The sequence below is a fragment of the Chelonus insularis genome, unplaced genomic scaffold, assembly GCF_013357705.1.
Source record: "Chelonus insularis isolate UGA/USDA-ARS -01 unplaced genomic scaffold, ASM1335770v1 contig_397_pilon, whole genome shotgun sequence".
In the NCBI taxonomy this organism is placed as follows: Eukaryota; Metazoa; Arthropoda; class Insecta; order Hymenoptera; family Braconidae; genus Chelonus; species Chelonus insularis.
In genome coordinates, this window is record NW_023276552.1 from 1,648,435 (window position 1) to 1,667,199 (window position 18,765).

The 18,765-nt window shown below is 31.5% G+C and overlaps 2 protein-coding genes across 4 annotated transcripts; both read left to right on the forward strand.

Annotated features, from left to right (window-relative positions):
* Window positions 1-247: 247 nt before the first annotated feature.
* l(2)gl (LLGL domain-containing protein l(2)gl) lies at window positions 248-11,149 on the forward strand. Of its 3 annotated transcripts, none has more exons than XM_035084647.1 (12): window positions 248-870; window positions 2,708-2,805; window positions 3,383-3,473; window positions 5,437-5,678; window positions 5,750-5,888; window positions 6,013-6,227; window positions 6,303-6,591; window positions 6,668-8,531; window positions 8,813-8,948; window positions 9,080-9,297; window positions 9,461-9,543; window positions 9,759-11,149. In XM_035084647.1, the coding sequence occupies exons 1-12, from the start codon at window positions 787-789 to the stop codon at window positions 9,858-9,860; spliced, it is 3,561 nt and encodes a 1,186-aa protein (XP_034940538.1). In that variant the 5' UTR covers window positions 248-786; the 3' UTR covers window positions 9,861-11,149. The 3 variants fall into 3 exon arrangements, with proteins under 3 accessions (XP_034940538.1, XP_034940539.1, XP_034940540.1); XM_035084648.1 differs by having other exon boundaries at window positions 6,040-6,227; XM_035084649.1 differs by lacking the exons at window positions 8,813-8,948; window positions 9,080-9,297; window positions 9,461-9,543.
* A 308-nt stretch (window positions 11,150-11,457) lies between these two features.
* On the forward strand, window positions 11,458-18,280 carry LOC118067746 (casein kinase I-like). Its single transcript, XM_035084666.1, has 9 exons — window positions 11,458-11,734; window positions 11,966-12,076; window positions 12,171-12,319; window positions 12,994-13,190; window positions 13,284-13,486; window positions 13,562-13,823; window positions 14,045-14,169; window positions 17,468-17,540; window positions 17,870-18,280. Exons 1-9 carry the CDS (start codon window positions 11,659-11,661, stop codon window positions 17,871-17,873), a joined length of 1,200 nt encoding a protein of 399 aa, XP_034940557.1. The 5' UTR covers window positions 11,458-11,658; the 3' UTR covers window positions 17,874-18,280.
* Window positions 18,281-18,765: the final 485 nt, after the last annotated feature.

Sequence of the window (18,765 nt, forward strand, 5' to 3'; positions counted from 1 at the left end):
GAGTTCAAGATCATTCAAGTTATTATACTGTACAATTATCCAGCATGTGCTGACATCTATTTATTGAAAAGAGGCGCTTCAATCAAAGCAAAGTCTCGATGGAATTTAATTTTTTTAAAGAAAAGATTGGCAACAATGATTGGAGGTCATCGTACGTTTGGACGCGCCCGTAACCGGTCAAACTCGATGACTTCCGAAAGATTACGAGAATAACCGAAGTTTGGATAGTTTCAAGAGACGACGCGGCTGCAACATCGAACAGGGCGACACATACAACACGCGAGAGACGTGGAATGACTTTCCGGCTGCCTGTTTGTGCTTTTATAATTATTTGACGTGTTTCATTAGTGCATCAGTAGTTAAAATTATTAGATTTTAATTGAAAAAATTCCGGAAATTAAATATTAATCAAATAGCCATTAGTTTTGAGTGGAACAGCCGCTGAACAACTGCGGCTGACATATCAGAGTGGAATAGAACGACATGCTGCGGGTGGCGAGAGTATCAGACATATACGGACAAATACAACGACATCGTACACTGCTGCACGCGCGAATTTCTGTTCATTCAAGAATATTCTAATTGCGTATATTGTGCTTCAACAAACAGCACTGTTGTAACATTAAAAATAAAATTATCAAAGTTTCAAGTGTGTTATGAGCTTCAGTAGTAACAAAGAAGACTATCTTCCAGTGTTTTGCATTTTTAACGAGAGTGAAAGGTAAAGGTGGAGTTGATAAATCATCTAAGAAACAGAGGACAGTCGCGTTATCATAAAATTACAAAATGCTCAAGTTCATCAGAGGAAAAGGTCAGCAGCCAACAGCTGAACGCCAAAAATTGCAAAAGGATCTCTTTGCATTTAGAAAGGTAAAGGTTGGATCCAGTTGGGTCTAGTATAACCGCAAGCTGGAATGTTAAACCATCAAAGTGGCTGCAACAACGACGCCCCGATCCTCTCGTTTTCCTCATCCTATATCGCGTGTCAGACTTTCTCAGGTGCGACTCGGTGCTAAGAATCATGCAGAAACATGAGCTCAGTCTCCTCAACATCACTTCCTTCTTACGTACTTCTTTCAAAACTTTCTGGAAATTTTCTTGCTTCCTTATATCTACCACAGTTTAAAAAAAAAATCTCTCCAAGTTTTCTTATCAAATATTTATTGATATAATATCAATAAACTTAAGAAAAATTCGTTGGATATTCACATAAACATGACTTCAATTTACTTGGAATCAACAGGTCGATATCAAGTCAATTAAATAAGAAATCCTTCTATGAAAAAGTTGTTAAAGTATATTTGAGTTATCTTTCATAAAAGGTATTAAATAAATTATTAGAATGTGATATTATTTAAATGAAATATTGGAACCTTTATTTAGGTAGTTTTGTCAATTTTCTAAATGCATACGTCAAAACATAATAGTAAGACAAATAGACGCCACTCTATCGTTATTTGAATGTCTTAGTGTTTCCCACGTATAACGAGATCGATAAGCCATACTTTACTAATGTATTTTTTATTTCTTTAATTATGATTATTGGTCATATTTCATATACTATAATTCTGTTATCATTTCGTAGATCAAAAGTCAAATTTAATGTGAAATTTCAATTGAATTTAATTTTTTTTATGACATAAATCAATTAATGTCTAAGTTGATGTCTAATAGTGTACTAAATACAAAAAAATACTTAATTAAAACACAAATGGTGTAGAACATTCGAATACATGTACCCTATCTTATCGTTTTAACTGAACACCACACCATGATAAGGATCTTTTATTTGTCCTCGTGGTCAAAATTGAATTGATAAACAAATAGACACACCCAAATTCGAACAATTCCTCAAAGCAAGGGAAAACTTGCTTTTACTAACTTTTGTTCATTTTTTCTAATGTTTTCGACTACAGATAATTATATTTACTTGATATTTTTCTGTTATGTATCAACAAAGGTTCAAATTAAATTAAAATGCAGTTATCTTATTATTTGTCATATATCAGCAATACCAATCGTTGAATATTGTATGAAAAAATTGATACAAAAATATTGGAATGTATTGCATATTTGAAGAATAAGTTAAAAATGTAGGGAATCAACAGGAGAAATGTTTTTTTGTGCAGGTATAAGGTTCTGTTCCCTTCTCAAACGTGTCTGTTCATTAACTACCACCTAGTGTGTTCTTAAAAACTAAGCATTTTTCTAAATTTTCTCCTTCTATTCTTCTTACCCTTATTTTGTGCTGAAAATTTTCGATGGAACTTTTCAAGTTTTGTTATTATAAAAATATTTACTTTTTAACTTCTTTTCGTTGTTAATCTATCTTATTCGTTTGTCTAATCTACACCACTTGAGTTTCAATTAAGCGGCAAGTACACATAAGTTTTTTTAATTCAACAAGAGATCTTGTGATCTTTTGAGAATAAAGATAAACTCCTTGATATTGCAATATAAAATATAATGCTCAGGAGAGAACAAAAATTAAGTAATACGGTATGATAAATTATCTTCTGATGAGTCATCTTGTATCGATGAGCCATCAAAACCTGTACTTTCCATTTTATTTCTTTCAACACAATAAAATATCCTAAAACATCAACATTTACTAAAGAAAGATATTTTTAAATTATATTTTATATTTAATTGATTAAAGTATTTGTTGAATAATATAATATTACCTAGTTTTTTATTTTCATTTCAGACTGTTCAGCATGGTTTCCCAAATAAACCAACAGCTCTTGCTTGGGATCCAAGTCTACGGTTGATGATTATCGGAACAGCATCTGGAGCTATCAAAGTGTATCCTTTTTTTCTTACTAATTTTTTATCTGAAAAATTGAGGACCAAGTCTTCATGACATCATTGATCAAATTTAAACCAAGTCATGAGAAGCAATATATAGCGGTAAAATTTAAAAACAAAAAAAAACCGTCACTTTGTAATTCTAAATTTAAAGTTTTACTACTACTCAACAGTTTCTTTTTTTAATCTAACAAATAAGATACTTTGTTTATTTTTTTTTTCATCAAACAATCTTTGTTATTTGTGTGTGATAATTTTAGCTGTCTTTGAAGTAACTGAGAGATGATTAAAGTTTGTAATTACATGAGCCTATCAATTAAAACTAATTAATTAATACATACGCCACAAGTGACAGAAGTTTATTAATGTTGATGCATCTTACGTTTGAGAAACTCTGCTCATGATTATTCGTAGCAGCTGAACGTGAGTGACGCTAAAGCTCAACAATGTGCCTCATCGGCGTGTAGTAGCATTAAATTTTTCACGTTTGCAACTTTTTTTGTCTGTAACGGAGTTTTTTATTTTATTATCTACAATCAATATATAAGTATGAACCTTGACTGTAATAAAATAGTTTTGGAAGACCTGGAGTCGAATTCTACGGTCAACATGCTACAGAAAGTGGTGAAAATGCAGTCACTAAAATTATTCCATTGCCAAATGAGGTGAGAAAAAAAATTAATGATTAATAACCACTTATTTTTGATACTTACTATTAGATTATTATGAAAAATATTCCAGTTTTATATTTCAATTGTTAATAGTAAGTAAACCATGTCAGGTATTATAATGAAGGTAAGTGTATCATATACTGGGCTATTATTAAAAAAGCAAATACATACTTTTAAAAAACTATTTAATTGGAAATAATTCAATAAGTAGAAGAAATTAAAATATACTTACCTTAAATATAATTTCAATGCTTAATGATACGTTCTATTTTTCAGCTGTAAAAATATAAGACCACAAGTTTATGGTTTAACTATAATTACATGTATTTATTTTATTCTATAGCTGTACTCTTCTAAAGTAGATGAAATTTATTCTCAAGACCGCTACATATAAAAATCTAAATACTTTCTACTCCAATCATTAATTTAATGTGAAAATGATTTTGATGGAAGAGTAATTCATAAGAATGAAAAATTTTTTAATTGAAGCCAACAGATTTCGATAAATAATAGACGAATAAATAAATCAAAACGTTAACATGATGGCTTATAACGATTCTTTGTGTGTAGAATAACGGTAAATGTCCGTTTCCCATGACGTAGAGATATCTTTTCTGCTAGTCATGTTGCTAGCGAGGTCTACGGACTTGACCAAAAATTGTCAATTAAACAACTTTCATAATATAAAAATAGAAAACTTCATTTGAACATGAATGTATACAAGAAAAGCTGGTTGGCATATTGAAATGAAAATGAAAACACTTGAATCTTCATAAAGAAAGTCTATTAATTAAATTGTAATTATGGGAGCTAAGTGTGCTGTCTGGCTTATTATATACATTGTCTTATTGGGAATAAACGCGGCGCGTGCGAGTTCTTTCTGACAATAAAAAGAAGCCGCAAGAGGGGCTGGTGTTGTTTGTTTAAAGAATCACACGCATAGCAACGCGATACCTGGTGTTACGGTTGCAAGAACTCGGTAAAATGTTGATTGCGTAATTCAAAGGGATGCAGTGGTAGTGTAACGGTAGCGTGCACTATGCAATCCAATGTACATGCACATAAAGATGATGGTATCATCAATTATTGTAGCCACCACCACCATGAACGTCTAGTCGGGGTAAAATAAAAACCTCCATCCATGTGTTTAGATACGCACCGATGTGCATGACAGCTACGCGTGCTATTAACAGCTTATGTGAATTTCTATACTACATTCCATTTCCCCTCCCTCTCTTTGTTTATGTCCTCTACGCATTATTCAATTCGTTTTAATACTGTAAAAAGTTTCAACTCGTTTGAATGCATACATTTCAAGCTGGTAACTCGGTCGTATGCAGTAGAAAAATAGTATTACGTATGTTGATCTTAATTGGATAATACTAATTAGATCGTTCCTTTTAGCTAAACACGGCTAAGACTCAGAAGTCAATGATTATACATAAGTAGTGGGTCAAATAATCTGATTTATCAAAGAGAAATACATACTTGGGTGAATGAAGATCCATTTTTCATTAAACTTTTGCAATAAAAATTTATAGTACTATGCATGCGTAAATTTTACAGAATTAGCTCAACTTAACACACTTGACGCTAAAAATAAATCGATCAAAAAGTAAAAATACTCAAGTGTTGGAGTTGTTTTAAATTTAATTAAAATCCAAAGGCTTCTTTTTTATCAATGATTAATATCTTGTAAAAAAAATATAGAGCTAAAAATGATTGCTAAAATTATCTAGTTTTATTGATAATTATTTATCATTGTTGTCAGCAGTAAAACTCATTCTTTAATGTAATTAATTCATTATGATAATTACATGCTCTCTGATTAAGAATATAGTAGCAGTAAAAAAACAGTTATTAACTCATCAAATAAATAAATTCAAAATTAAAATTCACTATGCAAGTTTTTTATTTATCTAATTTATTTTTACAATTATTCTTTAATACTTTTTAGGGTCGACTGGTTTCTCTGTGCGATGATAATTCTCTACACTTGTGGGAAATTAATGAAAATTCTGTCGTCGAAACTAAATCACTTTCGTTGGAGGGTAAACTGAAGAAAATATCTGCCATGTGTCTGGAATCAACTGGTGAACACTTGTTACTTGGTACAGAAGGTGGAAACATATATCTTCTCAATGTAAAAACGTTTACTATGTCTGATAATATTATATACCAAGACGTCGTTATGCAAAAGTAAGTTTCTTAATTTTGTGATAAAATAAAATAAATAAACATTATTTAATAAATCTTATTTTATTTGATAGTGTTCCTGAAGATTATAAGAAAAATCCTGGTGCTGTAGAAGCTATTGCAGAACAACCTGGACATCCTGATAGCATTTTGATTGGTTACAATCGAGGATTGATGGTGTTATGGAATAAAGCCACACCTGGAGCTCAACAGGTGAGAAATGGGTGTTTGTGATGTTATATAAAACAAATTGCGAGACAATATTATTATCAGTCAGTTGTAAATTGTTTTTTGTTGTTATTTGTGTTTGGTGGGTTTGGCGAACGTGTATGTGCAGCTGATGGGTTTATTTTCGCGTGCACAGACATTCGTTTCTGCACAACAACTAGAATCAGTCCACTGGGTGTCGGAAAACAAATTTGTTTCATCACATAATGATGGATCTTATACATTTTGGAGCCCGGGAAGTGATGTTACATCAGAGCCGACAACACTTTATGGTCCATTCCCGTGCAAAGCAGTAACCAAAATTCTAGTATATGCTACGTCAGAGTGAGTTAACATTTTTTTGTAATTTTAACATCAGTGGTTTACTATGTACTATAGAGATTTTTTTGAACTCTACAGTGATGATGAGATTATTTTATTCTCGGGTGGAATGCCACGTTCGAGCTACGGAGATCGTCACACTATTACAGCAATGACAAAAACGAAACATGTTGTCTTCGACTTGACTTCCAAGGTGATCGACTTCTTTGTGATTATGCCGAAGATTGATGAAGACAACAAAGAATCATTAAAATCTCCAGAAGCATTAATAATACTTGCGGAAGAAGAAGTTATTGCTATTGATCTTACCGATCCCGATTGGAAAATGATGGCATTACCATACCTTGTTTCCCTTCATGCCAGCGCTGTAAGTTATTATTTTCAGTTTCAAAATATTTACTGAAATTATTATTTTTAAATCATCTTGTGATCATTTTTGTTAGGTAACTTGTTCTCAACATGTTCCAAACATTTCGAATGAACTATGGGATTCTATCGTATCAGCAGGCAAATCTCAAACAGAGCATTTGTATTCTAATAAAGAATGGCCAATTGATGGTGGTTTACTTCTTTGTCAAAAGCCTACAAATGAAAATTCAAAATATAAGGAACTATTTTTAACTGGCCATGAGGATGGAACTATTAGATTTTGGAACGCTTCAGATGTAGCTCTTACACCATTGTATAAATATAACTCTTCACTTATTTTCACTGGTGAGCATCTTGATGTGCTTGAACAACCACAAGAAGATGAAGAAGATGAGTGGCCACCTTTTAGAAAAGTTGGTACTTTCGATCCTTACTCTGATGATCCACGTCTTGCAGTAAAAAAAGTCATGCTCTGCCCACTTACTTCAACCCTTGTTGTTGCCGGTACTGCTGGTCATATAATTACAGCAAATATTTCTGCTGAAAGCGTAACGAAAGAAATAAAAGCTGTTACAATGAATATTGTAAATGACAGAGATGGTTTTGTATGGAAAGGACATGATCATTTACCAGTAAGAACAGCATCAATTACATTTGCTGTTGGATTTCAACCTCAAAGTTTACTTCAACTTTATCCTCCAGCTGCAGTTACCGCTTTAGCTATTCACAGTGAATGGGGATTAATAGCTGCAGGCACAGCTCATGGTCTTGCAGTATTTGATTATATAAGAAATAAAGCTGTGAGTGTTAAATGTACATTAAATCCCAATGATTTATCTGGCTCAGGTGATACACCAATATCTCGAAGGAAATCCTTTAAAAAATCATTGAGAGAATCTTTTAGAAGACTTAGAAAAGGTAGATCACAACGTCGACCAAATGCTAATACCAGTCCAACAAGAAATACTATTACAGCTGAAAAAAAGAAAGAAATATCGTCTGTAGCAGCTTCTCCCAGTGCGGATATGTCTCCTGTGGATATAAAACCAGTCGAACGACAAGTAGAAGCGCGTCCAGTTGATGATGCTTTAGGTTCAATGGTAAGGAGTCTTTATTTCGCGCGTAGTTTTATAATCAGTATGCAGAATACGACGCCTACTCTTTGGGCAGGTACCAATAACGGTACAGTGTACGTTTTTACACTCGCTATTCCTGCTGGAGTGAGGCGGAACGAAGAAGATGTAAATTGTACACTCGGAAAAGAGATACAATTGAAGCATCGTGCTCCCGTAATTGCAATAACAATACTCGATGGTTCGAATGTTCCATTACCGGAACCATTTGAGGCGGAGAAGGGCGTGACTACGGGACCGGATATGACCGCGCCTCATAGGGTTGTAATTGCCAGTGAAGAACAATTTAAGATATTCAATCTTCCATCATTGAAGCCCTTCTGCAAATATAAACTCACCGCTCATGAAGGATCGAGAGTACGAAAAACTGGTTTTGCCAAGTTTACATGTCCCATAGAACCATCTGGTACCCATGAAGAAACATGTCTGTTGTGTCTTACAAATCTTGGAGACTGTCTCGTTCTGGGAATTCCAGAACTTAGGAGACAACTTAATGCTGCCGCCATCAAAAGAGAAGATATTAATGGCATTTCATCGTTAACATTCACAAAAGGAGGTGAAGCTCTGTATCTCCATTCCAGTTCAGAACTCCAACGCATTTCTTTATCAGCGACAAAAGTTACAAAAGCGCACTGTGCCTTAAATTTACCACCAAATGCTCGTTCAGCACCGGAACCACCACCGACTGAAGAAGTTCAAGAGGAGACGACTACTGAAACGATTTCTAAAAAAGAAACAGAAACGCAAGATAATGAAGCTTCTCCTTCCACTAAAGTTATTGTAGAAAATGGTATTGCAGAATCAAGTAAGTCTATTTTTTCTAACGAATTTAATTAAATGAATATGTGCTAATATTTATGTGTACTGAATTATAGTACAGATATCAAAATGTCATATTTTACATCACTTATAACATTCATAAAGCTTCATTTATACTGTATAATGTATCTATTGTTTTGCTATGCTTGTGTGCTTTTTAAAAATTAATTTAATAATGAAAACAGGTTGTGAAAAGACTAGAAAAGACTAGTGAAAACAAAGTGCAACGGAAGTGATATTTAAACCTTTTTATGTATGAAATTTTAGCAGGTAGCGGTGAAACATCTAAGAATTCAACTCTTCGACCAACAGCAAGCAATACTGATGTTAATGGCGAAGAAGATCGTCAAGACATAAGTTCTATTGGTGATATAACAATAGACAGCGTTAAGGATCATTTACTGTAAGTACATAATTCAAATAATTTTACTAATTAAAAATTTTAAAACTTAGAACTTTTATTTCTTTTTATTTATTTTGTTCGTTATCTAATTTTTATTTTTTATTTTTTGTCTACTTGCCATCTCTTGGCAGTAACAGTTCGCTTTTCAGAAATGCTACATCTTCAGAGGATCTACATAATCGACTTGCAGGACTGAAAATGGAAGTAACGTCTCGTACATCTGAGATATCAACGCAAAATCAATCACTAGTGGTTAAAACAACGACTATAATTTCACAGACTTCAAGCAACGGCACTGCCAACGGTGAGGTTGAAACGAACCAGACAAGTGAATCCCAACAAGTTAATAGTGAGTGACATTCTTAAGATTAAATGAAATAACGGTTGTGATTTAATTTACATTTTATTTACCTAATAGGTTTATTTAAAATTTAATTTACATCTGTTAGTCTATGATAATTTTAATTTATATTTTTATATATTCCCTATCCTACATTTATTTTCATCCATAGGCACTACAGTAGAACGAGAAATAAATTCTGGTACTGAAACCACAACAACACATGCTACTATCACACTACCACCAGATGTTGAGGTCAGCGGACATACATTTTTTCTTTAATTAATTTTTATTTGAATATCTTTTAATTGATTATCATGATGAATTGCTTCTGCTGTGTTTTGCTCACTATTATGTTCATTGTTTGTCTTTTTGTTCATCTTTATCACTCGATGTACTTCTTATGACTGAAAAATGATATCAATTACTATGCATAAGTTTATTGAATGAGTTTTTAATATTTTTTATAGATTAGTGCTGCAGATCTTGCAAATTTGGAAGTTCAGACAATCACAATCACCACTGAAAAAACGAAAACTCCGATGACAAGACCTGAAGAAGTTAGCTCTTAAAATTGCTTCCAATATTATTAAAAATTTATTTTCTAACAACGGTGCGATCATGCATGCACGAAATGAGAATCAAAGCAAAAAAGCTTTGGTTATTGAAATTTTTTAAAATGATAAACGAAAGTGTACACAGCAATGATAGATAGAATTTATACACCAATAGAGTTTATTTAAAAGAAAATCTAGATTTTTACTCCACAATAATAATATACTTATAAGCAATGGTACGAAAAATTTGAAAACTTAAGACAAGATGAAAATTTTTTTAATGAAAAAAACAAATGTTTTAGAACTACACTGACCAAGTTTTTTATGCATTTTATATCAATGCAATAAATACAGAAATTTGTCGATATGATGAATAACACTAAACTAGACTTTTTGCAGAATCAATGAGTGAAATTCAATTATCGGCCTAGATAGACTTTGTATTGCATTTATTGACGATAAAAAATACTTGAGAGAGAAATTGAAAAAAAACCAGTACATTATAAATCAGTATTTCAAGTTAAGAGCAGCTCACGATGCTTCAATTTATAATTGAATTTTTTTTATATAAATTGCTATTGTTGTAAAACATTAATTTTATTATGTTCTAAAATAATTATAAAATCAAGTAAAAATTAAAATTAAAATGCCACGGAATTAACTATAAACAAAAGATAAAATTAAAAATATGTATATTTTTTATTAATATTACATAATTATAAGTTATTATGTCTTTTTCATAGCTCGTGACTGTATCTATTAAAACAAAAAGTGACACTTTATTTTTTAACATTACTAATATTAATTAAATTTATATCTTATTTCACCTATTTTTTATTATATAAAAAAATAAATGTAGACAAATTACATTTTTATGTTAAGATTACTGAAAATTTGTAATCATTTAAGGGTTACAATGGGATACAATTGTATACTCTTCAAGGATTGTTTTAAACTATGACTATATGTTTTTTACGACGTTTTTTTTTAATTTTAGGTTCTAATTAAAAATTTTAATTTGTCCATTTTATTAATTGTTTGATTGGGGCCTTTGTAGATATATATTTTTACCGATTCTACATTTGTTAGCCGATGAAAAAAAATTATTCTAATATCTTATTTTTAAAAAAATTCAGTTACCGAAATGAAAAAAAAAATTTATGTTACTATAACTCAATGAGGTCCCGAATTTTGTAATTGAACATGTGTATGATATCGGTAAATAATAATTGCCATAGAATAATGGTATCGAAAATTGCAACAATAAATAAAAAGTTAATATTAAATTATTCTCGTATATATTATATTCTTTTCTTCTTATTTTCCTATTTTATTTTATACTAATTATTTTTTCTTGAAATGTATGAATTTTGAATCGTTTTAATTTCAATAAAGTAATAAAAAATATTAGAATTTTTCTACAGAATTAAATTTAATAAATAATTTTTCTTATTTTATTTCGTAAATACGTGAAGAAAATATTTGAAATATTTGTAATTGAATAAAGAATTTGAAAATTTTGATTGTGGTTAGTGGTGCCCTCTTTTATTATTACGTAGATGGCGCAAGTGTCGCGCAAGACAGCAACGCCCCAAACGTGCAACACAAGAAAAGATTAGTTACGGAGAAAGAAGAAAATAATGTCCATGAGTCCACGAGCGGAAGCACGATCAAAGATGGAGATCGAGGCCCCCCCGACCCTCTAAAGCGGCACTGTAGAAACTTATACTGTGAACGACGACACGCGGATTCAAAGAGCATCAAGATAGACGCACGTTGTTCGGTCAGCACGCGGCCAGAGGCTGCACCAGGTATGGAGCTCCGCGTCGGCAGCAGATACCGACTCGGACGAAAAATCGGGAGCGGTTCCTTCGGCGACATTTATCTAGGTAACTATGACTTCCTTGGTAATCTCCTTGCTCCCCCACCTATCATAGTCTCCTTCAACATCTTCACTATATCCAAACACAGAATTTCTTATTGCCTATAAACTTTTAACATATTTCAATTCCGTTAGATATAACTCATTATTTATATTGTTTAATAATTGCTTTTCCATTACTTAGTTGCTACCCCACCCTCAATCCACAACTCATGAATCTTTTTCTTTGTTACATCAGGCACCAACGTCTCTACAGGCGAAGAAGTCGCCATCAAGCTGGAATGCATAAAAACACGACATCCACAATTACACATAGAGTCAAGATTCTACAAGATGATGCAGGGTGGTGGTATGTAATCAAAAATGACAACAACCCAGTTGTTACTTAAATCATGCTTTTAGTGAAGAGTGTAGACATCATATTGATATTTATTTTCTTTTAGTTGGGATCCCTACCGTAAAATGGTGCGGATCAGAGGGTGATTATAACGTAATGGTGATGGAGTTACTAGGCCCATCATTAGAAGATCTTTTTAATTTTTGTTCTCGTCGGTTCACACTCAAAACGGTTCTACTTCTAGCGGATCAAATGGTGAGTCATCATAATCGAGACCTTACAAGGACCACATTCTAAGACAACTTTTAAGACGTTTCTCAGCTAGCAAGTGAATGCTTTTATCACGCAACCAATTCAAATTTCGTCTACCTAAGTTATGCTCTACTTATTCTCACATCCAAGTGGGTCATGTTAGCTTTACTCCAATCTGTTGCTGTCTGTAACAAGTTCTCTAAGACAAAAAATAATCCTTATATGCTGTCGACACCTATCATGATTTCACTTAATTTTTTGTTGATTAATTTCTTTAAACTATTGAAATTCTATTCAATTGAAAATGCTTTCATAACATTTATTATATCATTATTGTAGTTAACCTTTTTGTAGTGAAATAGTATAGATTAAATACTAAAACAAAATTCTCATAGACGGTAACACAGATTCACACAAGACAGTTAATTAATAATCAATTTATTCATTGAATAGCTTTATCAATAATGTGTGCATAATTCAACAATGCAAGGTTATTGACATGGCCATATGAGTCGTTTATGTACATAATATCGATGCAGTATATTCTTATCAGTTTTTTTTTGACAAGGTCTCTAATATTTTATCTACTTTTATTGTAAACACTTTATTACTTCAATAATGAGCTATCTATGAACACAATAAGCTTATATTTTAATGTTTATCTTTTTCTTTTCCAGATAAGCAGAACTGATTTCATTCATAGTCGTAATTTTATCCATCGCGATATTAAACCTGACAATTTTTTAATGGGATTAGGAAAAAAAGGTAATCTTGTGTACATTATAGACTTTGGGTTGGCGAAAAAGTATCGTGATGGTCGCACTCTTAGGCATATACCTTATCGAGAAAACAAGAATCTCACAGGAACTGCACGGTCAGTATATATTATTAATTTTTTAAATGATTATTTTTGTTTATTTAGAAGTTGTTTATAATTCTAATTTGAATTTGACTAATACATATTTAGATATGCAAGTATAAATACACATATGGGAATTGAACAATCCCGGAGAGATGATCTCGAATCATTAGGTTATGTGTTTATGTACTTTAATATTGGTAGTTTACCGTGGCAAGGACTTAAGGCAGCTACCAAGAGACAAAAATATGAACGAATATCTGAGAAAAAAATGTCAACACCTATCGATGAACTTTGCCAAGGATATCCTGGTATAAATAATCCCATTAATTAGTTTGAAATATTTATTTTGGTGTTACTAATCTAGCTTTTTAAAATTTAAACAGTTGAGTTTGCAAAGTACCTTAGGTACTGTCGACAGATACGTTTTGAAGAGAGACCAGACTATTCATATTTACGGCAGCTATTTCGCACGCTTTTTCATCACGAGACTTTCACCTATGATTATGTTTTTGACTGGAATATGCTCAAGTTTGGTAATGCAAGACAACAAGCATTACCAGCGGCACAACAGGCGCCTACTCATTCACAGCCAGCTAATGTTCCACTATCTTCAGGAACTAATAACGAACAAGAACACCCGTCTAGGTCAGTATTTCAATATACATTTTTTATGGATCATCATAATGAAGTAACTAGATTTACTTAGTGTCGACGTACTGGTTCAAACTCAAAGTCTATAAATAGTAACATGTCGCGTTCGCGAAATCTATTCTCGTCGTCTTGGGTCAATGAATCGTCAATGAGTATGTGGATGGTGTAGCGAAATTCTATAATACAAAAATTTAATTGGAATAAATTTTTTACAGGGTTTACACACGCCAATGTCTTGCAAATGCTTCGGGTACAGCAGGTGGACCAACAGTAAGCACTTCTGGATGTCGACAGAAGCCTGAAGCAGATCAAGAGGACCAAGAGAAGGGCGATCTTCAAGGTAAAATACAATTCTACCAAAAGTTATGCACTAGACAGCAACGAGCAATCGTCGATTGTAGGAATGCGACACCGACAAGTGGGCTGTCGCAAACTGTAAGCCATGACCCAACGGCTACTGCAAGTGCTTATAGATTCAGCACATTCAAATCTAGCCCTAGTAAAGCTACACCCGATCCCGAATCTCTAGATTTAACGGGTCTTTCTCTTGGACAACGCGATATCGGTCGTAATAGAGCTGAATACAGCTCCGGACAATCACGTAACCATTATCAATCGATTACAAGACTTCCTGAAAGGAGTCCTAACGCGGAAGCACATCGCATGGACAAACAGAGTTATTTTTTTCATGGGCATAAAACTCAGAAAAACATAGATCGTGGAACGTCGACGATGGTTGAGGGATTTATCGGTAATGCGGAAGCAACAGAAAACAGACTAGCAACTGCATTCACGGATTTTTTACAAGAAAATGAACATCACACACATTTGTTTGATGCGTCGGAAAAAGGAGACAACTTAGCTGACGGTACAACATCTATTATGAGTAGTCGAAAACAACTGATTTATGAACAACGTGACTCAGGTAATATTGAGTTCACTGAAAGAGAAGGGGAAATCTTCAAAAAAAGTAGTATAGAACTTTTACAAGCCGCTGCTTCATCCAAACAACGGACATTTTCTTTTCGGAGCAAAGATAAAATTCACAAAAGTTTAGAGTCCTTAGAACGGAGTGTTGACTATGCTACTATGGATGCTAAAAGTCTTGATAATTTTCCTGATGATACTGCAAAATTGCCATTTTGTCATAGTAAACAAAGAAGTTTAGATTCAGCTCAAAAATCTAAAAAATCAGAAAATTCAAATATTAAACGTAAACGACCGAGTTTCCTTCAACGTGTCGGACGTAGTTTACACATTTTACCAAAAAATCGCGATCGTAATCAAGATTTATTAAAACAAAATGATTCATGTACTGATAATTTACAAAATGATCACGAAAAAGATCAATATTTTTTACAAAAACATGAAGAGAGAGATTTTTTTGATGTTAAAGCCCTTGACTTAAAGAGTGATTTTTTTGATGAAAATCGCCCGAAACGGGAACATTTAATACAACGAAAATCGAGTGATATTAATGAAGTAAACAATTATAAGATTGAAATAAAAAATAATAAGACTGTTAAAGAACATGACAAATTAAGCATTAACACTAATGAAACCAGCGGTAATAAAGATAGTTTAGAAATGGGCTATTCTATTAGTCAATTAGGACGACTATATATACAAAATTTACAAAATCAAGTTGATGGTTTTAATAATGCAGAGTTCATTAATGGTGAAAAGAACTATTTAGAATGGAATGTTCATGGTGATTTAGATGTACGTAGTCACGTAGATTCATTTCGGCGTATTAAACCACAAGGAAATATGGATATTTTAAAAGGAATTTTGTTTGATCTTTTTGTCTGTATCTGCATTTAAACCGATCCTCTCTCTACCATCGTTGAATACCACATAAATATCATTCTTTCCTAGATATTTTAGGAAAAATATTTTAATCAAAGTTCAATGTCATTTGATTGTTCTTTTTTTTTTTTTATCAAAATGACTATGTTGTGATGTCTTTACATATTTTAGATTAATTTTTTCTTTAAATGAATTTCGTAGATCATTACTATCTACTTAGTGAATATTATTTTCATAAATAATTGATTAATAATCATGGGTTAACCACATTACAATGCAATTTTTTTCTCGTCAATATTTAGGCAATAATACTTGACTAATTATTATTGTTTTTGTAGCTTTTTTAAGTTAATAATCTACGCGTATACAAGTCATATGCCAAATTTTAAAATATCTACAGTACTGTGTATTAAAAATAAAATACTCATCTCTATGTACATAAATAACACCAAACCTATAGATCAAGTAAGTTTTTTTGAAACTTATAAACAATCGTAATTATTAATTTTTTGATGACACGTAATAATAAAAAATAATCGTGCTTCTATTTATACATCAAAGAAATATTCTTAATTCGTGTAGTTTAATCAAGATAATTTGATTTTTCATGTATTCTAATTACTATTTCTTTAGAATACTTTTAAATGGACTGATTTTAAGAAGCCTTTAATTGGCAAAAAATTTTTAAACGTTTACTTTATGTTAGTAATATTTTTAAAAACAAACATGTGTTCATGTCACAATTATTACATACATTTTACGCTCATAAGTTCATTAATTGTATGTTTTGTTTTTCAAAGAATTGAAGTAGATAGAGGGAAAAAAGCTTGTTTAACGAATTTAAAGAATACAATGATAACTAATTATTCATTTATTTTCACAAATAATGATCGTTTCCTACTTTCTACTTCTTTTCTTTTCATTTATTATATAATTAAGGCGTGTTTCTTTCTTCTTTATTTTGCCCATTCACTTTTTCATGAGTTTTTCATGTCATCTTATGTAAAATGACTGTTTTTTAAGGATGATCTGAAGAAAGTAGAAATAAATGTTTTTCCATTCAAGGACTGGTTTGTTTTTTTTTATTTATTTCACTGTATTCCACACGAAATTATCGTAATATCCTTGTCAAAATTTTTCTCTCTTGGCTTGAATGGAAAAACCGCTCGCCTATGATTCAAAGTTCCAATTCAAACAGATTCAATTTACAGTCATAATTCATAATCATTTGTACATTGTGTACATACTTATTTATTTATTCCAATAGTTCTTCTTATTTTCCATTTGAACGGCCAAGCGCGAAAGATCCTCCTTTATTTAATTAGTGAAAGTTTATTTTCACTATTTTTATAAGAAACAAAAAAAGGATCACAATTAAGTAATGATTAATAGGGTTTAATTGGTGGGTATTTTTTGAATACTTTAAACAGTTTTTGGAACTTCGTGTTGAATAGAATTTTTTGTTTATTGCTTCGACCTTTATCATCGCATGACTATTGACCCTTAAACAATATTATAATAAGAAGAATACTGGATTAATGCACGATCAATATAATAAAAGTATTAATAAATCATTTAACTATGAATCTTGGAAAAAAAGATCTTTTTAAAGGGATGAACAAATTTATTTTTAATCAGGCATGAAAAAATTGCATTGAACCCAATTATAAGTAATATTGATGCCAATCAAGAATTTATTCATTAGAGGCCAAATTTATGATCAAAAATATCTTCAGAATGGCTCTAATGTATTAAATGTCTTGCATTTTCCCTACTTTTTTTTTGGCTTTCTTTGCAGAGTTGTGTTTTATCTGAATGATCTCTTTCAGCAACCGGTAAGGAACTTCATAACTATCGAGCGAGCAGCATGCGAGTGCATCGTAGACAAGCGCCAAAATTAATGTGAGTTACATAGAATTGTTTAGCACAATTTAAGTTATTCGGTTCGATTCTGTTTTGATAGAGTATTGCATTACGATGCTATTTATTTTATTATATTGAAGATGATTATAGTGAAGTTACTATTAATTGTAATAATTGTTACTGTTAAAATTAAATTATAATTTTATATTTCTTGATCATCTTATTTAATTACTTAGTTTTGAAGTAATAATTTGCTTACAAGTAAATACTATTATTGCATGTAAAGAGAAAATGTCGAGTTATTATAAATTAAGGTAAGATTATGCTAAATGTTGACCAAAAATTACATTTTTCATTACTTCTTCCAGGTAATCTGTGTGCTACGATTCTAGTGTGAAACAAAATTGTGTTGAACATATGATGAGGAAAATAATAATTCTTTCAAATATTCTGCTGCAAAATAGAATAAAGGGAAGCAAAAGTAATTCTTTTATCGTAGCAAAACGGACTTCGAAGCTCATGATAAAAGATTTTGCTCGAAAATAAAAAGGGCTGACAAGATTAATGATAAAAAATCATTCATTCTTTTCATGGAGAAAAATCTTTATTATCGTAAAGGTAAAAATTTATATAAAAATATCTTGAGTACATAATATCAAACTGAAACGTGAAATTTTAGAGAAAGATGGTTACTCAATTACTTTTCCGCTCGTTTACTTGAAAATAAAGTAAAAGTGGTAGATCGTTTATTTACAGACTTGATAAACAATATTTATAAACAGACCAGACAGTTTCAGATTGTCTTGAAAGCTTAACACAGTGATATCTATTTTAATGTCACCTTATGTGTATTTTATAAAATCTGAAAGCGTCAATGTGATGAATTTCTTCAACTTCGTTGTGATGGTGGTGGTGGTGCCCAGACGAACTATTAATTGATATAAATAAAGCAACGAGTAATTGAAGTTTCTGATCGATAACAATTAACAAATTAATGTGTGAAACATACCTAAAATGAAGAATTAGGAGTATAAATATCAAGAATAGGAAAGTAGTTGATTAATGTTCGATGCCTGAATAGCTGCTTGAATTTTCCTTATTTTTCACAATTATTATTTGATAGCTACTGAAGGACTGTTCGTATGTGACACTTAAACGTATTTGATATTTATAAGTTATCAATAACGTGTGATAAATTGTCAGTGTGTGTTATCAAATTTATATTCATTTCTATATAATATTTGTATGTTTTTACGTGCTCAAC

What these genes read in the sequence shown, in the direction of transcription:
- LOC118067746 (XM_035084666.1), top strand. Translation starts at nt 11,659, where the DNA reads ATGGAGCTCCGCGTCGGCAGCAGATACCGACTCGGACGAAAAATCGGG. An exon ending in CTTCGGCGACATTTATCTAG is followed by an intron (nt 11,735 to 11,965) that starts GTAACTATGACT and finishes TTGTTACATCAG; the next exon opens with GCACCAACGTCTCTACAGGC. An exon ending in ACTTTGCCAAGGATATCCTG is followed by an intron (nt 13,487 to 13,561) that starts GTATAAATAATC and finishes AAATTTAAACAG; the next exon opens with TTGAGTTTGCAAAGTACCTT.